We start from the raw sequence: 27701 nt of genomic DNA on the forward strand, positions 1-27701 counted from the left end.
TACCGATATACCAGGACTAAGGGACAGGCGTCCTTGTGGTCTCATCGCCTGGTAAAGGAATTTATGAAGGGACTATTCCGTTCATTCCCTCTGGTGAAGGCTCCTGCCCCGGCATGGGAACTTAATGTGGTGCTGACCAGGCTCATGGGAGCCCCATTCGAGCCTATGCATTCGGCGCCCTTGAAGTTCCTGTCATGGAAGACAGCGTTCCTCGTGGCCATCACCTCTGCACGGCGAGTGGGAGAGATTCAGGCCCTATCTTGCAAGCCTCCATACTTTTCATGGGTAGTGCTTAGGACGCACCCCTCCTTCATGCCCAAGGTGCCGTCTGACTTCCACCTCAACGAGCCCTTGGTGTTACCAGTTTTCTTCCAGTCGCCTTCGACGCCGGCCGATAGGTCTTTGCACTCGCTGGATGAAGCTAGAGCGCTGAAGTTCTACGTGGACCGCACGAAGAGTTTTCGGAAGACATCACAGCTATTCGTGAACTTTGGGTCTGTGAATCAAGGGAAGGCTCTCTCGAAGACTTCCATTTCCAGATGGCTCTCCGGCTGCATCATGCATTGTCACTGGTTGGCAAACCGACTGCTGCCTGGCCGTCCGAGAGCCCATTCGACCAGAGCGATCGCTGCTACCACGCTGTTCCTGTCTGGTGTGCCCCTGCTGGATATCTGCAGGGCTGCTACGTGGAGGTCGACACACACCTTCACAAGATTCTACTGCGTCGATCAGGACTCCAGGGAGGAGTCCAGGGTCGGCCAAGCAGTGCTGCGCAACCTGTTCGCTTAAGGTGAGCGTGGTGAAGAGGTAAGAGATGCTTAATGTTGAGTTGTTGTATTGCTTAATGTTGAGCCTGTTGCCACCTCCCGTGGTTGTGCATGTGTATACTGCTATGTATTCTTTTATTCATGAGCATGTGAATCCATGCCAGACCCCATGCTGGAGAAGGAACAAGTTACTTACCTGTAACTGTTGTTTTCCAGCATGGGTCTGGCATGGATTCACATGCGCACCCTCCCACCTACCCCTCTGCGGCTCTTCACTTGGTCTACTGCCACTTGATGTGCTACCAAATCTGAGGATGGCTGCCGGAGGCGGGGCTTAGGGAGAGGGCAGTCCTTGGCTGGGGACAGTAATACTCAGAGATCAGTGATTGGTTACTACTAAGAAAGACAGATCAGAAACGAAACTGATACTGATTTTTTCTTTACCGAGGATTCCCAGCCTGACGGGGAATATTCATGAGCATGTGAATCCATGCCAGACCCATGCTGGAGAACAGTTACGTAACTTGTTCCTTGGCAGGAATCCTTTGGATTCTTTGCGCAGGCTCCAGAGTGTCTAGAAAGGAAGGAAGGAAGAGGGGGAGGAGTCCAAAACTCTGCAGCCCTTTGTCTTCCACCTTGTCTGAATGAGCACAACTCCCAGTGGGGGGGCTGGCTGTCCTGATTGGACAGCCAGACCGCCCCTTGCTGTAAAATGCGGGTAGAGAATGCAGAGTTTGTGTTGTAGTTCTTGATAAATTCTCCGAACCTGGAAGCTGCTGACAAGTCGACCAGTGGTGCTGAAACCTAAGAGGAAGAGGAAGATGAAGAAACAACGGCCCTAGTGATCTCCAGCGCCCGGAGAGCCTTCTTTGTAACCAGAGCCTGCTAATAACATTCCTTCCAACCTTCCTGGGGTATCCAGAAAAGGACGCCCCAACCCAGAGCCTGGTGCGATCAACTAGACTCGAAGACTTGCATTTTGAGCCATCTCATGTCATGCTTCGACCATTGCGGCGCTGCAATACCCTGGGACTTCGAGGTAGTGCACGTTCTTCTGAATTCCGAAGCGAACTGAAACTTTGCCATCCTACGGGACCTCCAGAGACGTGAATTGAGTCTGAAAAGTCACCTCATAGGAGTACTGGACCTTGCAATTACGAGAGTCCAACCAGCGATATTCAGTCGTCTTCTGGCTCTTGTAAAGGGTGCCAAAACCACATGGGCAGTCCAGCACCAAAATGCTATGGCAATTCCCTTCCGAACAAGAGTACCAACAGCAACCCCAGACGCGTGTTTTAGCTTTGTTGGGTCTCGTCAGTTAGGAGGAGCTCTGCCTCTCTGAGCACAGTGAGCAAGTGGTCCACGTCTGGTTGACCCAAGGAAACTTAGGGTGACTAACGACTGATATGCAAGTGGAATTTCCCTTCTGTGAAAGGCACAGTGAGCTAAAGTGTTGCTGCAGAGTCTGGGATGGGTACCTTCCCAAAGAACAGGTCATTTAGCTGTGTTCGTTCTGGCAGAGGGGTGAATATTACTTTTATTTATTGTGTGTGTATATATATTTCTGATGATTGTTAATCTGCTTAGAATCACATGCTGTGCATATAGTCCGACATCCAGTGGTAACCGCGTAGTATTGCATCTTGTCTTTGAGGATCAAAAGGGGACGCCGACTTGGGCGTACCTGTAACACTATCCCTAACATGACGTGTAGTGTACCCAAGATCCCTTGCGCGTTGAGGTCCCTCAGATTGTTTTTTTTCCACCCAGTTAATTATCGACGTTGGTCGTTTATTCCCTTAAGTCACTTCGATGGTTGAATCCTGTGAAACGCCAAATACTGCTGCGGAATATCGACGCCTTGTTGATCCGGCTGCGCTGCCGTCCAAGTGGCCAGGCCTTCTGGCCGACCCTTACAGTAGGGATAGTGGAGTCGGGGTGGACATATTCTTTCAAGTATGCCTTTCCTCTTTCACCTTCTTTGTTCCCTGTGTTTTGTCATCGCTATACCTGTCTTGCGCTATGGACAAGCCGCCATTTAGATTTTGCCCCTAGTGTAGGGCCCAATATCCATGGAAAGACTAGCACCGTCGGTGCAACAGTGTTCCCCTCAACCACAACGCGGCGGCTTGTCGACTCCTTCGTCCTAAAATGATTAAGGAGCTCCACCTGAAGCAATGGGCGACCTACGGCATATCGCAGGCCGACAGTTCTTCCCCTGCCGCCACAACCGCTGAGTGTGATGAAGGGACGAGCGAAGACCAGTGTTTCGTTTCGGAAGCCATTGACCTAACGTCGGAGAGTTCTTGAACCGCAGCGTCCGTCACCAACCGGCACGACGCGAGGGGACTGAGGGGAGGTACTGGTGGGCAGGTCTTTAGCGGGGGATGTTGGGGGTCGCGCTCCCGCCTGCATGCCAAAGGGTCCAGTACCGTCCCCATGTGAAGCCCACAAGGATGAAGGAAAGGGAGACCAAGGACTAGGATTACTCTAGTCATTACAGTGAGTAACATAAATTGTTTGTTCCTTCAGACAAAGCAGAAATGTCCTTCACTGGGATTTTTTCATTTACTTTGAAGGTAAGAATCTCACCGCCTTCATTGACGTTGGCTTTGAGGATAGCCGGCCATCTTTTTAAGGTTCCAATAAAGGGTGGACCTCACCCCCTTAGTTTTAGCTTCCATGCTTTTCCTATGGCAGCACCCCCGCTGTATGAGCCCAGGATAATACCATTTGTAGAGGACAGTTAAAGATCTTAAAAATGTCTGGTCAATCAACGAGTGGGGCGTTAGTCATAAGGATTCTCTCTGGTAATATTGCACTTAACAGCAAAGGATAGATTGAGATTCCTTGATTTAAGTTATGTTTATTTCAGAGTCCATCAAAACGAAGTATCTGATCCCCCCCCCCCCCTCTAAAACTTCACTCAGGCATAATATACCCATTGAGACCAGTTTTTTCGCTGTGCTGCCCTCCACCCAGAAACAAGCCTGCTGGAAGACTGATGTCCTCCAGTGCCTGCCCGGGGTCAATGCAAGACGTGTATTGTCGAAGTCTATCCTTGGTCATGGGACCGAATGTGGGTCCCTAAATGTCTGAGGTTTCCACAGGAACCTAGACGCAGCCTATGTTGAACGCCCTTTGAACTGACAATAGTGAGGTATGTTGTACCCAGTGTTTGCCTGTCACCTGGGACCATACTTCACTTTGTACAGGTTTGGGGAGTGGAGGGGGGCTTCAATCCATTACCTCCTTGATCTCACCTACCTCATTGGGTTTGCACTGGTTGGAAAGTTCGGTTCACCTTACCATGGTGGGGGTGTCGGGGTCATTACTTCTCCTTTCACTACAAACTGACTTAAGACTCTTAAGTCCCTATTCTGCTTGTTGCTCTATACTAACTTCGGTACTTTACCTGCACTAAAGTAATGGGCCCTCTTGCATTACTCACCTCATCAATCGGGGACCTTTTGGGACACCTAAAAGACTACCAGAGACTTCGTACAGTCTAGGGCTGAATTCCTGAAATTTGAGTATATGGTGCTGAATGCCCTAGGATTAAATATGTTCTGATGCATTTATAGCATAATTTCTCTCTACATTGCTACATGCAATTATTGTTTGGGATAACTTTTTGGGTTATTGAAAGTGTATTGCCCATAGGTTACCCAGCTGTGGGTTATATGTGTACTTTAGTATTTTTACTTAGCTTGACACCTATAAAATGTCCTCAGCGTAATATTGTAATAAATAGATATGCGTACCCATCTTTTTACTAGCCATTTCTGCTATGTGGTAACTTTACTACACATCAAGCTCCCTTTTGCCTTAGTTTAGCCTTGCTGCTTGATCAACAAAGTTATATTGCTTAACGGAGGTGTGAATAATCATGCTATAACCTATGTTGGCTGTTCTAAGTCCTGCCACAGGTAGTGACTTTGAAAAAAAACCCTAACACTGCTTGAAATGCTAAAGACCGCCGGTAAAAGGTGTTTAGCGTCACCAATACTTGAATATTGTGCTTGCACAATGCTCCGTCTAATATATAATTACATTGAGTTATTTGTTCAACTTCACTTGGGTCACGGAACTGCAGCCATTCCGTGGAATCGAAGTTGCTAAGAGGTACAATGGCTGCTGCCATGTCTGGCACTGCACACAATGGCTGTGCCCGTTACTGGCGCTAAGCCCTCCTTGAGATGCAAAACTTGAGGTGGCTGTCTCAAAATAAGTTATTTGATGTGGTTTCTAATTTATATGTAAAGAGTGAGGATGCCCACTGATCATGGTGACATTGTGCTGGATTAAGTATCTTTCTTCAGGGTATTGTGGTTTAAGGAAAGTTTATTTTGTAAATCATTTTTTACGCTGTCACACTATATAAGCATGCCTTTCTTTTTTAAAATAGGAAGCCACTAATTGCTACTGTGGAAAAACAGCTGCTTGGTGAACACTTGACATCAGTTCTTCAGAAAGGTAATGCTCTGTATTTTTTGAGTTGGGCAATGGTACTTTTCGTTTTCATATATTTGGATGCAGTGAGATACAAAGTGGCATCCTGTTACCTAGAATGGCACTTCAAGGGACAGTTGAAGTTGAAAATATCATTGGTTTGCTAGCCGCATGCATTATTGTTAACCTCGTAATAGCGTGTGTTTTTAAAGTATTGGCACGTTCAGATACAACGAAAGTAGAATGTATTGGATTACTTGATGCACTAATCCGTAGTGTTAGGGAGATTTCTACACAGGCCTCTGGGGTAGGCAGTATAAACATTTAGCCCTATGGCCGATTTAACAAGCCCATCAAAAGGGACAGCAAACCTCTCTAAAAGTGGTAAGCCTATCTGTGCAGTTAGGCTTATTTTCAGGAGGGTAGCAGATCTGGTAGGTAATATCAGTTTACACAGTTCATTTAAGAATAGGTATACTGAAAAAAAACCTTTCGAATGGATTGTGTCCTGCAACGTATTCCTCATCTTTGACATGTAATGTCCACATCTGTGCTGCTTCGGAAATTTCTTTGGCAGAGGACGCCCTGCGTCGATGGCGTCGGGTCGTTGTCCCTCAAAGGCTTCGGTTGAGGGTGAAGTCATCGGGTGTGAAGTAGCATGCACAGTGCCCGTAGCCTCAGTTCAGTTTTTTCCGCAAACATGTTTGCTTCGTAAAACTCGACACGCCTCGTGGTTACTGTTAAGTTAAATTGTCTGCCTTCTACCCCGACAACACCGCGGTCTGGCTTCAAGAAGTGCCGGGACTGCGGCTCCAAGATGTCGATCACGGATCTGCATCGAATTTGTCTGTGTTGCCTCGGCAAGGGCCACGATGTGGATGACTGTTCGAAGTGCCAGTCGTTGACTGCCAAGGCCTTGTGGGAATGAAAGGGGAAACTGAAGGTAGGAAGGGTGTCCAAGGCCCATAAATCCAAGTCTGCTGGTCTTTCGACCGACGAGTCGAGAGGGGACTCTCCTCGTGGGAAGAAATCCAAGCGGTCTCGGTCCAGCAGTGGTTCTCGCTACTAGTCATCGTCGAGGCGATCAACGAAGCGGCGCCATCGGTCGTCTTCTTTGTCAGTATTTGGCTGATGCCTCCCTGAAAAGGGTCACCCGCCCGACCAATCATCAACCCTGGCGGAGTGGGATGCTTTCTGGGTGCAGATGTTTAAAATCTCAGTCCCAGGGCACGTTTCCACCTGCGCCTTCGGTTGAAGCCAGCAAGGAACGGTCTCGGCCGGATACCCGCGCACCTTTGGGCCCTTGTGACAGGCGAGGACCCGTTTGGACAAGGCATTGAGAGATCACCATAGACGTGCCAGGTCGATGTCACGGTTTCCGGCGAAGCCTTCGAAATCCTCAAAGCCCTCAGCGCCATGCTGTCGGGTGCGTCTGTCTGGTCTTCAACCCCGATCAGGCCCTCGAAGACGTTGACGCCTTAGTTGATGCCGACAGTCTGAGCCGCCAACGCTATTGGTGCCGTTTGGGCTGAATTTGTCAGTAGAGGCCCCTCTGCTTGTGGTTCCTCCAATGAAGGCTACTTCGAAGTCTTTGAAGCCTGTAGCTGAGCAAAGGTTTGCTCCACTTCCAAGGAAGGATTTTTTAAGTCCCTCCATGACGTTTATGAGGAGGAAGAAAGGTTAGAGGAGAATGTCCCTTTTGGGCTCCAGTATGGGACCCATGGGGTTCCAGACTGCCTCGTTTCGGAGGATAGTCGGATGGAGGATCTGTGTCAAACCTTGCACGATGCCAGTGGCCTTGACACTTCCCCCTGAACTGGAGTTCGGCAAGCCGGACCCAGGGGAGCATGCCAACTCCTCTTATCAGAGGCTAATGTGAGTGCTGGAGTATTTGGGCTGGTCAAGGCCTCTGGTATATTCTGATCAAGTTGATCTTACAGATATTCCAGATCAGGGTCCGTTGACCGACCCTGTGTTGCCATTTCATGTGGCGTTGCGAAAGCGGGTGGCTGCTACTTGGAACGGCCCGGAGTCTATTCCGGCGGTGAACAAGTCTGATGAAGAAAATACCGCCCATCCAGTAGCCTCCCCTGCTACCTGTCCACTCACTCCACTCCGGAGAGTTAGGTGGTCCAGGCAGCCACGGCAACCTCGAAGCAGGCGGCGTACCCTACAATCTCTCTTGATAGGGTCGATAAGCTCATGGAGGGATGGGCACGCAAGATGTTTTCTGCTGGGAGTATGGCGTTAAAATATGCCAACTCTACCTGTGCCGTAGCAAAGTTTTCGCACACTCTATGGAATTGTATTTCTTTAGCGGCTGAGTATAGTCCCAAAGGGGAAGAAAGGGATGGCTTTCTAGCTATTGTGAAGGATGACAAGGATGCCATGTGTGAATCACTTCAGTCTGGGTTGGATACTGCAGATAGTGTCAGTAGGTCCATGGCTATGAGCACCGCGATGCGCAAGTTTGCGTGGTTGAGGAGGTCGGGGTTTGCACCGGATGTGCAGGCTCGTCTTCTCAACCTGCCCTTTGACGGTTCTCATCTGTTTGGCAGCAAGGGTGACGAGAGCCTTGAAAATTTGCAGACCTCCAAAGCAGCTGCCAAATCTTTGGGCGCAGCTGTTCGATAACCTCAGCCTTTTCGTTATATGGGACAACAATGGAGGTGGATCTTTTCGCTTCTACTAATTTGGAAGGGCGAGAGGAATGTCCAGTCAAAGGAGCCATCGTAAATTTCCTTGTGGTGGACGAGGTAGAGGTGGCCAAAGCTGCTCAAGCAGCAGCCTCTTTGCCATCTGGCGTTGCTGCACCACGTCTAAACCGCTCTGAGGCCTTGACTCATGCTGGCTGCACTACCACTGTTGGTTGCCTTTACTATTTATTATTATTTATCTGTTTCTCCAGCATGGGGTCTGGCATGGATTCACATGCCCATGAATATTCCCTGTCAGGCTGGGAATCCTCGGTAAAGAAAAAATCAGTATCAGTTTCGTTTCTGATCTGTCTTCCTTGGTAGTAACCAGTCACTGGTCTCTGGGTCATACTGCCCCCAGCGAATGACTGTCCTCTCCCTAAGCCCCACTTCTGGCAGCCATCTTCAGATTTTTACTGCACGCTCAAGTGTTGGGAGTCCTCGTGTTTAGCTCTCGAGCTTTTTGCTGCGTTTTCACACTTTTTCAAAGAGATTTTCTCATTTTTTGGTTAAATAGAGCCTCAAGCTCCACCGTTTCTACATCCGATCAACGGGGACCAGTTTCGGATTTTTCTATGCCCCTCAAGGGTGATGTTTTCGTCTAGTTACGCTGCTTGGAGGAGTCCAGAAGTTTCTGTGGCCTACCCCGGACATGGCCCAGGAGAAAGGAAGCGCGACGCCCGGAAAGCTGTTCAGGGTTTGCCCTGGATGCCAGCTGCAGAATGTGTTCAGAGGACGAGCATTCAAAGTGCCTGTACTGCCTTCATGAGGACAAAATGCACGTGGAGGAGGACAAAACGCACGTGGAGAAGGACACTGCGTTTTGCGGGAACATGTCGAACGGACCATCAAGGATCGACATCAACGTCTCTCCAACTGGCTCGAAGGAAAGAGCCGTCAGGTGAGAAGTAGTAGTAGTCTGAGCGGTCTTCTAAGTCCTGTGAGGGCGCCCCGGCGACAGGGGGCCCAACAGAAGGCAAAGCACTGCGAGTCCGCGGGCACCGGGAGCGCCGAACGGTCGGGCTCCTTGGCTGCCAGGCACGGCGCCCCCTCTCCAGCACCATCAGCCACGAGCCAACGCTCTGGCTCGGGGAAGAGAAAAGCCGACAACCCAGCAAAGCTTCTGGAGAGGCCCCGGTCGATCTCGAAGGATCCAGCCGAGGGGTACCAAGGCGGTGACCCTCCCCCCAAGGTGAAGGCCACAGGTCTGCCGAAAGCGGTGAAGGCCTTGATTCACCCGGCTAAGGCCTCTATCGAGGAAGTTGCGGCGGCCCTGGCGCAGCCTGGGGAGGCTACACCAGTGGAAGCGACCTCGGGGCCCAGAGTTTCTCTGCCACCATGGAGGGAAGCCTCTTTCAGGCCCATCGATGAGACCCTCGTGAAGACCGGCGGAAAAAGAGGGGGGGAAGCTGGTGGCCATTGTGGACATGGACACAGCCTCCGAGGAAGAACTGGTCGAAGTCTTGGAGGGCCTCAACGAGGGCGCGAAGAGGCCCGGTCCCAGAAGAAAAGTTTCGTTTACCAACGGCGCGAGGTCAAGAGGAAGACGGTCCTCGCCGTGCCTCTGTTGGATGACATCTGGGACGAGGGTCTCACCCTTCTCAAGAACCCGTCTACGACGCCTGCCGAGAGGGATCGGTACGAGAAGTAGTACCGGGTCCCGACGAGGCCCTTTTGTGCCTTAGGGTGCAACCGACCCCTGACTCGGTCGTCTCAGCGGGTGCCAAGAAGAAAGCGTGGTGGGCATCGACCTCAACGTCAACTAACCATCCGGACGGCGAAGGAAAGAAGCTGGATGCAATGGGACGACGAGTTCTCATCGGCGGCTACAACGATTAAGGTGCCCAACGCCCTCAAGATCGTGGCCCGCTACAACAGGGAGTTATGGTACAAGATCGCCCCCCTGTGGGACTTCCTACCGGACGACAAGAGAGCTGAGGCCCTGGAGATCTTGCAGGAAGGGGAGGTGGCATCGGACCACGCCATAACGGTGGCAACAGACATTGCTGACACCGGTTTCCGCCAGCTAGGCAACAGCGTTTGCCTCAGACGACGAGGGTGGCTCAAGGCGACGGATTTCCGTCAGGTCGTACAAGCCAAGGTTTTGGACATGCCGTTCGACAGGAACAACCTGTTTGGGAAAACAGTGGATGAGTCCCTCCAAGCCATCAAGGTGGACACGGAGACAGCTAAGGCCCTAGGAGTTCTCCAGCAATGAAGGCCGTCCTTTCGGAGCTCCGGAGGCAAGCAGGGTGCCTCCAAGGGATTCAGCGGTGGCTCCTCTATATACCGCCAAGCGGCCCTTTCCTCTTCGCAGGAAGCCTATAGAGGACGAGGCAAGTCGGGTGGAACCTGCCGTCGTCGTCAGGGAGGCCAAGGCGGCAAGGCGCCCACCAAGCAAGATTTATTTATTTGTAATGCGCTGGTAACTCGCAAGTTTCGGGGCGCAGAAACATGGATACGAAGACTAACAGAAATGGGACAAGACAGTTCCTAGAAATCAAAGGTTTAGAGGGTCAAGAGTGGCGAGGTCAGTTAAAGAGATACGTTTTCACTAACTTACGAAAGCGTAGGTAGTTGGGTTCTTTCCTTATGTGGACTGGCAGATTGTTCGATACCTGCTGTGATGACTGGGAAAGAACCGACCGTGGCGTCGGGGCCCCTACCGAAGCACCTTAGTGGGAGGCCGGCTGGCGAAATTCATCAGCGTGTGGGAGTCCATCTCCACCGACCGTTGGGTGCTGGACGCCCTGGCCCAAGGGCACGCCCTCGAATTTCTAAAGTGCCCCCGCATTCCTCGCGTGGCCAGGAAGGAAAACCACGTCCCTCAACTACTGTTGGAGGTAAGGGCGATGCTCAAGAGTGCCATCGAGCTCGTCCCAAAGAGGCTCTGGGGCTCCGGAGTATACTCAAGGTACTTCCTCTTGAAAAAGAAGACGGGAGGGTGGCGACCCATCCTGGACCTGCGACGACTGAACAAGTACATCAAGGCACAGAAGTTCCGGATGGTCACCCTCCAGCACGTGCTGGGACAGCTGGAGGAGGGCGATTTCCTGTTGTCGTTGGATTTGGAGGATGCATACTTTCACATTCCCATTCTAAAAGGACACCCGAAGTTCCTGTTAGGCGCTCCTCTGCACATCAGAACACTGCTAGTACCCCCTCAACACCTTCCCCGGTTTCCCACACTACTCCCCCCAGGTTTCGAGACTCACGTGATTTGGTTGCTCTACAGGACCGAAAGCTCCGTACCGGGTACAATGTACGTGCCCGGTTGCAGCCCTTCCTGCATTGGCATTTGCCATGGAGAGCACACAGCAGAAGGGGCGGCAGAACGCTTCCGCATCGAACAGTCGTCCGCTCACGTGACTCAGAGCGGCGTTTCCCACGTGATGATGGAGGGCGTCACGTGACCCGGAAGCGCCCAGTACATAACGCTTGATGCACGGAGCACTCACCGCTTCTCAGCTGTCTTTCGACTCTGTTTGGCGCTACGTCTGGACTTTTGCTCTTCTGGTTTACCTTGACTTTGGATCACTCACCTGGACTCCCTCAGATTATCCTTTGTACCTTTGCTTGGAACTGTTGACTCATCGCTGAACCTCGGCCCGTCCCTCACTTGCCTTCGGATCATCCCTTTGAACTTTGTTTTTCTGCACTACGCCATTGCCATTCGAGGGCTCACGCTACGTCTCCAAGCCCTTGGTTCAGGTGGGCTGTCCTGTACCCACTTGTGACTCCGGTCCCCATTGTTCTGGGGACTACCTCTCATCGGAGTCTCGAACCTCATTCACTAGGTCTCCTGGGTTTTCCAAACACCGGATAGGTAAGATCATTCAGACCCTGTGATTCTTGTATTCTATTGTATTTGCCTCGTACTTAACCCCGTTCTTTCTGCAGCAGCATCAGTGTTCCTGAGGTTCTGTGGATCCGGGAAGCAATGTATATTAGAATGTCGCAGAGTGTCGCTCATTGTTGAGCTGTGAGAAAAGTGCTGGAGAATGATCAGTAGTGTGATGTGAATGGCTGGGGGACTTGCTGCTCAAGTCGCACTGTTTCTGGGAGACAAGCTCGACAGTGGCGCGTCTGGCCTCGCCGTCAGAGGAAAGGACAAAGGCCATCGTAGGCAAGGTGCAGCGTCTTCTGGCCACGGACATGGCCAGGGTGAGGTCCATCAAGTCCCTCCTCGGGATGATGTCCTCTTGCATTTATCTCGTGCGCCTGTGCAGGCTGCGGATGCACCCTCTTCAGGAGTTCCTCGATGCCCACTGGATTCAAGCGACGGCAGCTTCGAGGACAGGATCCCTCTCAACGAGACCTTCCGACGAGCGATCCGCTGGTGGGGCACCCGTGCTCATCTAGCAGCAGGGACAGATTTTCAGACCCCGGCCCACCAGGTGACGGTGACGACGGATGCCTCCCTTGAGGGGTGGGGAGCGCACACCGGAGATCTTCACGCGAGAGGCCTTTGGCTCCCGGAGGAGAAGCTGCTCCACATCAACATCTTGGAGCTCCGGGCAGTGTCCTGGGCCCTCAGGTCTTTCTCCCGTCCCTCAAGGGCAAGGTGGTGAGGATCTTCACCGACAAAACACCACGATGATGTTCTACATCCGGAAGCAGTGCGGAACCAGATCCCCAGCCCTATCCAAGGAAGCCCAAGATCTGTGGCATTGGGCCGTTGCTCAAGGGATGTTTCTGGTGCCGGTTCATCTGGCAGGGATAAAAAACACCCTTGGCCGACTCACTCAGCAGAGCGCTGCGCTCGTGCCACGAGTGGGGGAACTACGCCAGGATCAAGTGGACCGACTCTTCCAGCGATGGGGCAAACCCCAGATCGACCTGTTCACGACGGCGACGAACTCCAAGTGCCAGAGGTTTGCCAGCAGGTTTCCCCAACCGAGGAGCATGGGCGATGCTTTCTCGTTCCCCTCGGACGGCCTGTTCCTTTATGCGTTCCCTCTGTTGCCGTTGCTGCTCCGACTCATCAACCAGCTCAAGAGGTCACGGTGCAGGATGATCCTCGTCGCACCGGCGTGGCCGAGGCAGATCTGGTTCCCGGACCTTCTGGACTTGTCGGCGCCCCTACCGGTCAAGCTGCCGACGGACGCAGATCTTCTTTCCAGAGAAGGAGGCGCCATCCTTCATCACGACCCAGAGTCACTGAACTTGCAGGCCTGGCTCCTGCAGCACTAGAGTTTGGAGGGTACGATATCCCGGCTGACTCCAGAGAGGTTCTTGCAAAGGCCAGGGCGTCCTCGACTCTCAAGTGCTACGGACATAAGTCGGTCTGGTGCCGTGCACAGAAGATTAGCCCTTTGCGGATTACGGCCCCTCAAGTACTGGCGTACCTACTGTTGCTGGCCAAGGCTGGACTAGCTCACGCTTCCATCAAGATACATCTGGCTGCCATCTCCGGATACACCAGAACTATGGGACGGGCATCCTTGTGGTCTCATCGCCTGGTGAAGGAATTTATGAAGGGACTGTTCCGATCGTTCCCGCCGGTGAATGTTCCTGTCCTTGAGCTCAACGTGGTGCTGTCTAGGCTCGTGGGGGCCCCATTTGAGCCTCTGCATTAGGCACCGTTGAAGTTCCTGTCGTGGAAGACAGCTTTTCTTGTGGCCATCACCTCCGCACGATGAGTGGGAGAGATCCAGGCCCTATCCTGCAAGCCTCCATACTTGACTTTTCACGACACAAGGGTGGTGCTGAGGACGCACCCCTCCTTTATGCCCAAGGTGCCGTCGGACTTCCACCTCAACGAGCCCTTGGTGTTACCAGTTTTCTTCTCGTCGCCTTCGTCGCCGGCCGAGAGGACTTTGCCCTTGCTGGATGTGGCTAGAGCGCTGAAGTTCTATGTGGACCGCACAAAGAGTTTGCAGAAGACTTCACAGCTGTTTGTGAACTTTGGGCCTGTGAACCAAGTGAAGGCTCTCTCGAAGGCTTCCATTTCCAGATGGCTCTCTGGCTGCATCATGCACTGTCACCGGTTGGCGAACCGACTGTTGCCTGGTCGTCCGAGAGCCCATTCGACCACAGCGATTGCTGCTACCACAGCCTTCTTGTCTGGTGTGCCCCTGCTGGGCATCTGCAGGGCTGCTACGTGGAGGTCGACACACACCTTCAACAGATTCTACTGCGTCGACTGGGATTCCAGGGAGGAGTCCAGAGTCGGCCAAGCAGTGCTGCGCAACCTGTTCGCCTGAAGACCTGGTGGGAAGGTAAGAGTTGCTTAATGTTGAGCCTTTTGCCACCCCCTGTGGTTGTGCATGTGTGTACTGCTATGTATTCTTATATTCATGAGCATGTGAATCCATGCCAGACCCCATGCTGGAGAAGGAACAAGTTAATTACCTGTAACTGTTGTTCTCCAGCATGGGTCTGGCATGGATTCACATGTGAACCCTCCCTCCTACCCCTCTGCGGCTCTTCACTTGGTCATACTGCCACTTTACGTGCTACCAAATCTGAAGATGGCTGCCAGAGGCGGGGCTTAGGGAGAGCGCAGTCATTGGCTGGGGGCAGTATGACCCAGAGACCAGTGACTGGTTACTACTAAGGAAGACAGATCAGAAACGAAACTGATACTGATTTTTTTCTTTACTGAGGATTCCCAGCCTGACGGGGAATATTCATGAGCATGTGAATCCATGCCGGATCCATGCTGGAGAACAACAGTTACAGGTAAGTAATTTGTTCCTTCTCCTCTGCTTCGCACTTTGCACTTCTTCCCTCTTCCGTGCACCTTTCCCCTCCCCCCTCTCCCATGCACTTGCGCGTTCTCAATCTCACTGGGCCTAGTAAGATCGCTCTTTTGTTCTCCCCTGTTCCCCTCCCTCGTCGTGCTCTGAAACACTTGTGTACGAGCGCCATAGAAATAAAATATCAATAATCAACCAGTGCCTGTGGCAGAGAGGAACAAGGTTTGGTATTCCCCGTATTTTTTGATTCCCAAGAAGGACCGAGACCCATCTTGGACTTAGGATGCTTGAACAAGTGCCTCAGAAAAGACAAGTTCAAGATGGTCACTCTTTCTCAGATCCTTCAGGCCCTCCAGCTTCAGGGTTGGTTGGTGTCATTGGACCTACAGGATGCTTATTTTCATGTGCTGATCCATCTCAAGCACAGGAAATATAGGTTCGCAGTTGGCGGCTCACACTTATCAGTTCCGGGTCCTGCCATTCGGGTTGACCTCTGCCTGAGGGTCTTCACCTAGCTCATGATGCTGGTGGTGGTGGCAGCGCATCTCGGGAGAGGAGGGATTCACGTCTACCCCTACCTGGACATCTCGGCGTCACCTGCCACTCCGTTCACAAGCTGGGCTTCCCCCTCAATTTCAAGAAGTCACATTTGACACCTTCCCAACGGCTCCAGTACATCAGAGCTCTGCTGGGCAGGTCCTTGGGGATGTGTTTGCCACCCAAGGTGAGGGCTTAACACATTATCCAGATGGTGACCAAATTTCTACAAGCCCAGAGTCTTCCGGGTTTCAAATTCTTGCTAGGCCTCATGGCATCCTGCATATTTCTGGTGCCAGAGGCCCTCCTGAGGATGAGATCCCTTCAATGGGCTAACGGGACGCAATGGTCTCAATCCTCAGGCAAGAAGCCGGATCTCCTTTGGATTCTGCTCTGCGTCTCGCAGGATCTTCTGTGGTGGGCCTTCGAAGGAAATCTCATGAAAGGAGAACCTTTTTTGGCAGTTATGGCCAGAGGGAACTGTAGTGATGGATGCTTCCCTCATAGGGTGGGAAGCTCACACCAACGATCTGACCATCAGCGGTCGTTGGTCTCCATTGGAGTCCAAACCACACATAAATCAATCTTTTGGAGCTGAGAGCTGAAGGCTTTTCTGCCGTATGTACGGGAAGGAATGTTCTGATAATGACGGACAACACAGTGGCCATGCATTATCTCAACAAAAGAGGTGGTGTAGGGTCACTTGCACTGTGCAGAGAGGCGTTGCAGCTCGCGTTCTGGGCAATCTAAGAAGGAATCTCCCTAGCGGCGTTGCTGTTAGGCAGAAACCTGTGCAGTTCCCTTAGGGAACACTGCAAAAGATTTAAGACTACAGGTGTTGGCAGCAAACCCACTCGGTAGCAGTCTGTACCACCCAGATTTACCTGGTAGCTGTGGCTGAGCAGTCAGACTTCTCCCAAGAAGAGTTAGGCAGTATGCAAAGTATACACAATAGGCACTCAGATACAATAATACAAGCTGACACTGACCAGAGCTTGGGTATCAAAGTATATAATTATTTATTTAAAAACACACTGTTTGAAACACTCCAGCACTCTTATTGTAAAATATTCTAAACACTGTTACTATTGTAATATATACACCCCTTTTCCCTTATCAGATAAGTCACAGTAAAACACCACTTATTTTCATACAGAGGTGAGCGCTTAACTAGATGGCACTCCAATAAGTTTGTGAGAAAGGGAGGGAAAAAAACAGAATATGGAAATGTACACCACTCTAAGATTCAGGAACACTGTTTAGCAAGGCAGAAGAGCAAAAAGTCACTGGTGAGCCAAAGGCTGGGCCCACTCTTAGAGAGAGCAGAGCACAAATGCGCCCAAGATCACACAGTTGCACTAGGCTTAGAAAGTCTTGCAGAGAGTTCAAAAAGAGTTTAGAGAGGCTTAGGAAAGTTTAGCCAGGGTGTCCCAGGCTAACCCAGGTTTCGAAAGCCGGGGGCTAAATCTACCCCGTACAGTCGGTAGCAAGGGAAGCCAGGCGGGACACGGTACCTTAAGTGGGAAGGATCCTCCAGCGGTGGCAGTTGTTCCTGGTAGTGGGTGCAAGTTGCGTCGTCGTCTTGGAGGAAAGATGAAGGTCGTTGCACTACCAGGGAAGAAACCAGCAGCGGAGTTTTCCGGTTAAAGGTGGTACCTTTGTTTCGCGGTCGTGGTAAAACGTGGTATCCCGGTTGCCGGGGTGCTTGGCACAGGCAAGGCGGCCACGAGGTACGTCGGGAAGGCGAAAAGACGGTGAAACTGGTTATCCCCACCAGACAAAGGAAGAAGACTCTCCGGCGGGAGATCTCCTCTGTCGTTGGGAAAAGTGGTGATGCGGTCCAGCAGGGCTCCACCGATGGTGGTGTCGTGGCAGGTCGGCTCAGCTTCTTCCTCGTCGGATTCTTAGGTCCTGTGGCGACTTCTGAAGTTCCAGTCCCCAAAGCCCTGCTTTTATGCAGAAAACCCCCATTCACTCAGCTTAGCTGTCACTCAAACATGCTAAGTGGTGAGCCGGCCGGCTCACCACTTGGGCCAATCAGGATGGAGTGCGACTAGGCAACTAAGTCCAGGGTGCCTAAATTCCTCTCCACCCCATCTAAGTACCCCAGACAGAGTGGCACCAATTTGGAGGGCTTCTGTGGAGAAGCCCGCCAAAAAGTGGAACAAAGGGCTCGACTTGGATTGGAGTCACAGAAGAGAACACAAACGCCATTTTAGAATCAAGTTTTGGCAAAAAATACCAACCGGAGAATTAATATTAATTAAATAAACCGGCGGTATGTTCGAGGCTACCGTAAATAATTAAATAAAGATAGTAGCCTAAAACAATGGGAAATCCCATAGGAAAATATTTGCGGTTCAATATAAAATGTAGTATCCACTGCCACCAGCCAAAACTCGATCAGGGGTGACGGAAACGTGCCCCCTCGACTAACAGACCCTGGGGCAATTGAATTGCCCCAGCCAGTACGTCCACAATATGATGGTTTGTACTGGTTCTGTTCAGAATTTAAGACTAGTAAAGTCAATGGTGACTACATGCCCTGGGAGACAGTCAGTCCCAGGGTATGGAGTCTATACTGGGGGGTCACTATGACACCCCTGTGTCACTGCACTGAGGGTGCTGGGTAACACACATCACAAAAACACATGAAGCCCTATGGAGTAAAAGACCCCATAGCCCATTAAACACATCTAGATTCAAAGAAACACTCTCAAATCATGCCCAAGAGTGAGGGTAAAAGAGTCTCTCTTGGCAGGAGAAAAAAAATAAACCCCAAAAATCCAGCAGAGCTGCTGGGGGACTCACTAGGTTAGGAAATTCAGCCTAAACAGAGAATTCTCCCTAACATTTACTACTCGGGAAACAGTAGTTTATCCCAGAGAAGGAATGTAAACCTAGGGGAAAACTGAAAGACTTCCCTGTGTCACTGCACTGAAGGTGCTGTGTGACACAATGTCAAAGATGATGCCTATGGAGTTTGTCAGACTCCATAACCAAAATAAACCGTGTCCAAAATCACATTAAAATACATGAGTGGGAAAAAGGGTCTCTCTCTCTTCAGGTAAAAAAAAAAAATCAAGCCCTCAAAATCCAGCAAAGTTGCTGGGGGGGTCTCTAAGGCAGAGGGAATTGGCACATTTCTGATAATTCTCCCTAACATCCAGCAGCAGAAAATGAAAACTGGATTACAGGCTAGAGTCTATGGCCAGATTTGGTCTTAAAGTTTGCTACAATTGTGTACGGTGTCAGATTTTTCTACAAGGTAAAACTGCCTGCTATTGTACCAAACTTTTGCCAGAATTGAGGGAGGGATCAAAGCCTCCCCCAATATCCAGCACTCTCAGGGTCTGGCTCAGGGCCAGCCCACCACTCGTGGGAAATAATCCCAAAACAAAGGGAGTAATTCAGCCAGTCAGGTTTGCCCCTAAAATCCGCCCACCACACAGGCCCCACCCCACCGGTTGTGTTTGCAAAGGACAGTGTACGCTGGTCAGAACCGAGGCGGACATGTGAGCCCACATGTTCAGAACCTCCAATTGAAGCCTGTTCTATGGTTTCCCAGACAAACCCCAAGAAACACAACGGCAGAAAGTAGGACTTAAAAAGAAAAAATACAAATACTCTAATGAACACCAAAAAGAAAAATCAACAGTCTTATGTTTATCTTAAATAGAACATAATCTTCATTACATAGAAATAAAAATATAGATGCATTAAAATAAGTGTTCAAATCTTGCCATTACAAGGAAACCAGACGTTTACATCCTTTTAAGAGCTTAAAATTGTAGATTTTGGAAGGCCCATTCACACCTTTCAAAAATACGAATTTGGTAACGTGGCTTGCACCCCTGGTGAATCCAAACCTAAATTACAGCTTTACACCAGCTTAGTCTCCAGAACCAATGTAGGGTGATATATCAAGTTTGGCTAAAAATGGTGTGGTTAGTAGCACCCTTGTCCTTGGGACCTTAAGGGCCACCAAATGACTGTACGTTCTTAAAAAAGGTTCCAGTTGCAAGGGGACTTCAGTAAAAGTCCCACTGATCACAAGAAATAGGTAAGATATCCAAAAGCAATAGGCGGGGGAGCAAAATGTTGGGCGACCTTATATAGTCGACAGGAATCCCAAAAATTAAATCCTGCCTAACATTTATATTACCAAGCCCATGATGGGTTTGGGGTTTGGGCGGGGGTTGTTTGTTTTTCTTATTACCCGCCACACCCACTGTCTGTTCATTTTTTGAGAAAACATCCGAATAAGATTAGTATAGAGTATTGTCGAAGTTGTAAATTGGTTACTTTTGATTATGTACTCGTGCATTAATGCTTACTAATGTATGCATATCGATTCTTGTATCTAAACAGAAGTTGAATTATTGAAATTTCTTATTTTTTCCTTCACATTTTCTGCCCTCGACACAGGTTTAAATCATCTATTGGATGAAAACCGAATACAAGATTTGTCGTTGCTGTATCAGTTATTTAGCAGGGTCCGAGGTGGTGTGCAGGTCCTGTTACAGCATTGGATTGAATACATCAAGGTAAAGTTTGCCTTCATATGTAATGGTGACATTTTGTTTTCTGTGGCACAGGATCAATAGGAGTTGACGCAAATGCTAGTGTTCAAACCAACTCTATACAAAGCTGGCAAGCTCTCTGTTAGGGGAGCTTTCCTAAAGTCATGCTGGTAGTAAGACTTTAGGAAGATATCCAAGTGGTTTGTAGATCTCCAACTCTTGGTATCAGTTTATACTAACTAAGGATCTTGGTAGAGTGGCAAAGCAGTCAGGCTTACCTTAAGAGTAAGATGTTATCTGTAAGTACTTTGAACCTAGTTCGACATGTACAACAAAGAAACGTACACGTCTAATATATATAAAATTATATATTTATTATATATACACCAGAATCACTTTAACTACCTCGGACGTTTACACCATAACACTTGGGAATACTTGAAGACTCTTCAAAGGGCATTTGATGGTGGTTACGGTTGTAGCAACTTTGGGAAGGGAATAGACAATGTTATCGTATTATCGATTATTACGCGAACCTGCAGATTTTAACAGTTCATACGGTAATGCATTTATTCTGCAAAAACATAGTAAAGTCACTTAAAGGGAGAAAATGGGCTAGTTAGTATAACATTAGCTTGGTTCAAGGTTCTAGAGAGGGTTTCTTCGCCCAAAATGCAACCCTAGCTAAAGGCAGTTTGGAGAAGGTTCAAAGTCTCGACAAGCAGCAGAATTCAAAGAGTTCCTGTGAATTTCTTCCAGTCTCTTGTGTTATAGAAACAGAAAGTTAACAACTAACAAGGGAGACCTTCTTTAGCAGGGAAGGGGCAAGACGGTATGTGCCCCTATTTAAGGGCCGATCCACTTCGATACTCCATAGTGTTAAATTCTGCTTGTTTATTTTATTACGTTGTTGTAGCATGTATAGCTCTAACAGCTGGTTACTTGGAGTGGGAAAACCTGCCTTTGATATTTTAGTATTTACTTTTGTTTTAGCCTGGAAATCAAATTGTATTTTTACCCTACTGCTTTTAATTGCATTTTGTTGATATTTTTATCTTGTTTCACTGTGCGACTTAATGCAGATTTAGTCTGCACACACACAGCTTTTCTTGCTAACAAAACTACAAATCCTGTCAGACTGGTAGTTCTCCTTCGCGCTCTTGTGTTTAAACCCGGTGTGAAGGAGCAAGCCGGTCTGTGCCGGTCCGTTACCAGACATGCCGGACGCACGTCAGTCGGCTGTCTGTTCCCCAATTGCTAGCCATAGGACTTCAAGAAGTTCTGGATGCTATAGAGGCAGCCAGAAACATCTTCAACCGTTCTCCCTCTTACCCAGTCACTAGCCCGAGGGGCTAAGTCTCATCTCTTCGGTATCTACTCCAATCGCTCCGACGTGTCCCAACCAGGACACATGTCAAATTATAGATGCCATTTCTATAACTAGGCTAGGATTACCTGCGTCCCAGGCAGCCATCCATTCGGAGGACTCGATGGCCTCCTGCTTTCCAGCAATGGTATTTACATCCCAGGATACTCCAAGCAAAGAGGCTTCCTTGACCCCTTTACAATCCGAGCCAATTTCTCCCCATCCAGAACCCGTTGTACATTCAGCGGCTCCTGTTAGACACTTAACATTGTATGCTCCTCAATACCAGGTCTCTGGTAAAACACGCACATGAGGTGGCCGACTATATAGAGCTCTATAATCTCGACATCTGCTTGCTGACAGAAATTTGGGGCTCCATCTCTGCGGCACCTGCCCTAAATCTTTCTATTCCAACAGGATACAGTATGTGAAGACTAGATAGACCTAAAGGCCGGGGAGCAGGTGTCGCAATGAAACTTAAAGACACGCGATCAGCTTGGGAAATACAAGCCCACATAATCGAGGGAACAGAATGCATGCACGTTAAAGTGGATGAATGCGGAAGCTATGGTTAATTTCCTACTGATCTACCACTCCCCCCTTCATTTTCTGATAATTTTATTTTAGCTCTTTCTAATTATGTACTCCCCCTTCCCAAGCCAACATCTTGCTTTATACTGCTTGGTGATTTCAACTTTTGGTTAGACCACCCCTATGCTCCTGCAGTGGGCTAACTGCAACACACGCTTTCAGACTTGGGCCTTGTTAGGCAGAATTGTATGCAGTACCCTCTGGGACCACCACAAACAATTAGGACTACAGGTGTAAGCAAGTCCAACCTTTGGTATAAGTCTGTACCACACAGTTTGTTGGTAGCGATCTGAGCAGCCAGGCGTATCTCAAGAGTGGATGTGAGCAGTACAAGTAGTTACACAAAGGACTTTCAATCACAGTTGTTCAAGTAGACACTTGTACTCAAGGTTTCTTGGTAAAACACTTATTAAATTATTTACACAGTCATTTATAAAACATTTCACTAGAAGAAGACAATTTATTATAGACCAATACACTTCAAAAAAGGAGCCAAATGGCAGTTCAGTTACTTAGCAGTGAGCAAAAAGGATAAAAGTAAGTAGAATAGATTATATATACTTTCTAGGCAGTGCAAATAGTTTCAGTTCGCCAGAAGAGTTCAATTCAAGTCAATAGGCCAGGCCAAAGTCAATGGGCTAGTGTTCTGGATAGGATAAAAGCAGTTCTGGTATCAAACGGTTAAGTCTTTGCAAAAGTTCTCAGAAGTAGTTTAGGCAAAAAAAGAATTATTTGTGGGGTCACAAGCTGATTAGGCCTGTAAATTGGGAAGGTTTCACAAACTTTCACCGCAGGAGTGGCCTTCTCCCAATCGGGTTGGCACAGTACCTTTTATTGAAGAAAACAAATGTTGCTGCAGTCTTGGTTCCTGGCAGTTCCTGCAAATCTCGCTGTTCCTGAGTTTGTCTTGGGGACAAGAGGGAGGACGTCGTGGGACTCCTGCACTGCACGGGATCGTTGAAGAAAGGAAATAAAATGGAGTCACTTCAGTTTCCAGTAGCTGTAGATTCAAGCACACAAACTGGTGTCCCTCTCCCTGGTTAATCCTAACCAGCCTTGAGAATGGTATCCATGTGTTTTATGAGTTGATTGGTCCCACCAACTCAAAGGAAGAAGCCGTCCTTGAACGAGCTTCTCTGTCAAATGGAGTTTGGCAATTCGGACCTGCAGCAGGGCTTCACCGGGCAAACCAACAGTCCAGTGGTTGCAGCCGCCGTCGTCTTCCAGCTCGTCTTCGGTTCTTTCGTTCCTGTGGTCGACTCTGCCTTCCATTCCTGGAGACTCGCCTTTTACCCAGTTTCCTCCCATTCATTCCAGCCTAACTGCCACTCACCCAGCAGGGTGGCTGTCCTTGCCGGACAGTCAGCCAGCCAATCATGCGAGAGTGCATTTGGGTCTCCTAGGAGACTAAGCACAGGGAGTTTCGGACACCTCCCTCACTTCCTGCCCACCCCAGACACTCGGGCGCCAGAGACAGTCTTCAGTCCTGAAGCCCGCCAAAGGCACACGGACAAAGGGACCAAACAAACCTGGTTTGGCGCGCAGAGACAAACACTAGAAGGACCTTTCCAAAAAGAAATGGAGATAAAAGACCGGGACCTGTTTAAACAAAGGGGCTTAATGTGCATCTTGGAAAACATGGCTCCTGTGATTTTTAGCTACCGGTGTTCACGGTCGGGACAAATCATGGTAGTTCGTTGTAAAACCACTGCCACCAGCCTTTTCAATAGGAAAAGGGTAGCATTTGACTGCTACATGAGTATCTAGACACAGGGCATATTAAGTAACCCCTCCAGCACTCTGTTTTAAGATGGGGTATGCTGGGTCTAGAAATTTGGAAAGACTAGTAAAGTCAATTTCACTTTACATTCTCGGGGAAAGTTTATCCCAGAGAAGGTATGTAAACCTTTGGGAAGTCTTAAAGACATCCCTTTGTCACTGCCCTGAGGGTGCTGTGTGACACATAAAAAAGATGATGCCTACGGAGTTGGTTAAAACTCCATAACTAAAGAAAATAAACACAGAAAACAAAACGGAATTAAAACGTACAGATCCCCAAAGTTCAGCAAAAGAGCTGGGGGTCTCTAAGATAGAGAGAAGCACATTTTGAGTATTCTCCCCAACAGGCCTAAACCAAATCATTCATGTCCCAACCCATATAGCGGTCAACACATATTGGACTGCATATCTACCATCAATATCCACTCCTGTAACACTTGGATCTCCCCTTGTCCATGGTCAGATCATGCCTTTGTGCATTTTTTTTTATCTGTACCATTCCCCTTAAAAAACAAGCTTAAGTGTTCTCAAGCTACCCTTATGTTGGGTAAGATTTTCACAGAACTTTTTGCTTTACCAGTGGGATATTTTTCATTAATAAGTGGGAACCTTTTTCTGCACTCACATAATCTTTAACTCTTTTTATGGGTGTCTTTTTTTTAAGACTCTTAGTGTCTTATTAAAGTTATCCTCTTTAACAACGTATTGGCAGTAAGTGCCTGTTGTTGCTGGGTTGCCCTAGAGGCTCGCCTTTTAACTTTCTTTTGCTAACCTTGAGTGAACTACAGTTCCCAAGGGTAGAAAGGATCTTTGGATCCCTTTCACATTTTGTTAAGTGAAACACGCACACCCCACCTTATGTGGAGTGCTGGGGAGATGCAATGTATCCCCTTTTACCTTAAAACTGTAACAATTCTGTTACAGTGACAAGCTTACCTTCAATGGCTGGTGGCAGTGATACCATGTATGTATTTGGTGCACCTTTACCGTGGGCTTTGTTCACAGCTGCATTAAAGGGACCCAAGGGTGTCCATTTTTACCAAACTGTCCCCCGTCTTCTTTTTTCACCATTTTAGTTGCTTGTCGTTTCTTGTTCTTTCTGCTGACATCTAGAGTGGGAAATTACTTTGTGATTTTCATCTTCGGCGGGAGTCCCCTGGACTCCCCGCCCAGGCTTCAGTCTGTCTGTGAGAGCAGGAATTGAGGGAGGAGTCCAAAACTCCCCAGCCCTTTGTCTTACGCCTTGCTTGAATGGGAACAAATCCCAGTGGCGGGCTGTCTGTCTTGATTGGGCAACTAGACCACCCCTTCTTGTAAAATGCGGGGAGTGAATGCAGAGGTTGTGCTGAAGAAAAGTCGACCAGTGGAACCAAAAGCGAAGAGGAAGATGAAGGAAAAGCGGCTAAGACGATTTCCAGCGACTGGAGAGCCTGCTGTGTAACCGGAGGCTGCTGTAGCCCTTCATTCCCATCGACCTGGGGACTCCAAAAACGACGTCCTCAACCCAGAGCCTGGTGAGACCCACTAGACTCAATGAGACCTGCATTTTGAGCTATCCCACGTGTTGCTGCGACCTTGCGTTGTTGCAATACCCAAATACCCTGGGACCTAAAGCCATTGTACAGTGCTCGAGATTCTGAATCTCGTTGAAACTTCGTGGGCATCCTGGTGGATCTCCAGAGACACCAATAGAGTCCGAAAAGTCCCCTCACCAGAGGGCTGGACCTTTAAAACGATGAGAATTCAACCGCGATTTTCTGTCTTCTGTGCTCCTTGAAAAGGCGCCAAATCCGCAGAACCGCATTCAGCCGCGGGGGGACCTTGCCTAGAGCCACCTTCATCGATCCCTGCTGCAAAGTCCCTTCTGAGGTTCTGTTTTCAGTCACCACGACAAGGAATCCACTGACCGGGTATTTGGCTGCAGACCCTGAAGTTCTCCTGCTGCAAAATCTTCAATGCTGAGGTACTGTGTTGGCTTTGGTATGTACTTACCTTAAGCCTGTTAGGATTTCTGTGTAGCTGAGGGTTGTTTTCTGTGATTGGGGGGGGGGCGGGCTCTCATCCAAAGCACCCAGTCCCACTGCTAGAATCATGCTAGGGTGTGTTCTGCAAATCCCCTGGATCCACTTCTAACTCAGAAGTAAAGTACTCTCCTGTTTGCCCAGTTTTCCTAAGGAACTCTGACTTTTGCAACTAAGAACCTATTCTGACACTGCCTGTTGGTCACTAGTCTCAATGACCCCCCTTCTGCCACTGTGAACACTCATGCTCCAAGACCCAGAGAAAGATTTTCAAGGGATTGGGACCTAGAAAAGAAAATAAGTGTTTAAAAGTTAGTTACTTGTAAAGAGCTGATTGGTAACTGTAATTCTAAGAGTGAACGGTTACAAATGTTCTTACTGATCTTGAATGTGTGATGCACTAGTCTGAAAAGTATGGTTAACATATTTTCTTCCTGTTATGCAGAAACCTGTGCAGTTCCCTTAGGGAACACTGCAAAAGATTTAAGACTACAGGTGTTAGCAGTAAACCCACTTGGTAGCAGTCTGTACCACCCAGATTTACCTGGTAGCTGTGGCTGAGCAGTCAGACTTCCCTCAAGAAGAATTAGACAGTATGCAAAGTATACACAATAGGCACTCAGATACAATAATACAAGCAAACACTGACCAGAACTTTGGTATCAAAGTATATAATTATTTATTTAAAAACACACTGTTTGAAACACTCCAGCACTCTTGTAAAATATTCTAAACACAGTTACTATTGTAATATGTACACCCCTTTCTCCTTATCAGATAAGTCACAGTAAAACGCCACTTACTTTCATACAGAGGTGAGCGCTTAACTAGATGGCACTCCAATAAGTTTGTGAGAAAGGGAGGGAAAAAGACAGCATATGGAAATGTACACCACTCTAAGATTCAGGAACACTGTTTAGCAAGGCAGAAGAGCAAAAAGTCACTGGTGAGCCAAAGGCTGGGCCCACTCTTAGAGAGAGCAGAGCACAAATGCGCCCAAGATCACACAGTTGCACTAGGCTTAGAAAGTCTTGCAGAGAGTTCAAAAAGAGTTTAGAGAGGCTTAGGAAAGTTTAGCCAGGGTGTCCCAGGCTAACCCAGGTTCGAAAGCCGGGGGCTAAATCTACCCCGTACAGTCGGTAGCAAGGGAAGCCAGGCAGGACACGGTACCTTAAGTGGGAAGGATCCTCCAGCGGTGGCAGTTGTTCCTGGCAGTGGGTGCAAGTTGCGTCGTCGTCCAGGGGAAGAGAAAATCTCGACTTGGAGGAAAGATGAAGGTCGTTGCACTACCAGGGAAGAAACCAGCCGCGGAGTTTTCCGGTTAAAGGTGGTACCTTTGTTTCGCGGTCGTGGTAAAACGTGGTATCCCGGTTGCCGGGGTGCTTGGCACAGGCAAGGCGGCCACGAGGTATGTCGGGAAAGTGAAAAGACGGTGAAACTGGTTATCCCCACCAGTCAAAGGAAGAAGACTCTCCGGCGGGAGATCTCCTCTGTCGTTGGGAAAAGTGGTGAGGCGGTCCAGCAGGGCTCCACCGGTGGTGGTGTCGTGGCAGGTCGGCTCAGCTTCTTCCTCGTCGGATTCTTAGGTCCTGTGGCGACTTCTGAAGTTCCAGTCCCCAAAGCCCTGCTTTTATGCAGAAAACCCCCATTCACTCAGCCTAGCTGTCACTCAAACATGCTAAGTGGTGAGCTGGCCTGCTCACCACTTGGGCCAATCAGGACGGAGTGCGACTTGAGTTGCCTAGGCAACTCAGTCCAGGGTGCCTAAATCCCCCTCCACCCCTCCTAAGTACCCCAGACAGAGTGGCACCACTTTGGAGGGCTTCTGTGGAGAAGCCCGCCAAAACGTGGAACAAAGGGCTCGACTTGGGTTGGAGTCACAGAAGAGAACACAAACGCCATTTTAGAATCAAGTTTTGGCAAAAAATACCAACCGGAGAATTAATATTAATTAAATAAACCGGCGGTATGTTCGAGGCTACCGTAGATAATTAAATAAAGATAGTAGCCTAAAACAATGGGAAATCCCATAGGAAAATATTCGCGGTTGAATAGAAAAAGTAGCATCCACTGCCACCAGCCAAAACTCGATCAGGCGGGATGGAGATGTGCCCCCCCCCGACTAACAGACCCTGGGGCAATTGAATTGCCCCAGCCAGTACGTCCACAATATGATGGTTTGTACTGGTTCTGCTCAGAATTTAAGACTAGTAAAGTCAATGGTGACTTTACATGCCCTGGGAGACAGTAGTCAGTCCCAGGGTATGG

General features: G+C 49.1%; 1 protein-coding gene across 1 annotated transcript in view; it reads left to right on the forward strand.

Moving 5' to 3' along the window:
- The window catches only part of CUL4B (cullin 4B), a 1392627-nt gene that overhangs the window by 244829 nt on the left and 1120097 nt on the right, over positions 1–27701 (forward strand). The window contains exons 10-11 of the mRNA XM_069612678.1: positions 5176–5243; positions 19582–19700. Coding sequence (XP_069468779.1) covers positions 5176–5243; positions 19582–19700 — 187 coding nt within the window. The remainder of the gene's footprint in view (positions 1–5175; positions 5244–19581; positions 19701–27701) is intronic.

This window comes from Ambystoma mexicanum, chromosome 5p (genome assembly GCF_040938575.1).
Source record: "Ambystoma mexicanum isolate Mex_15411 chromosome 5p, UKY_AmexF1_1, whole genome shotgun sequence".
Lineage (NCBI taxonomy): Eukaryota > Metazoa > Chordata > Amphibia > Caudata > Ambystomatidae > Ambystoma > Ambystoma mexicanum.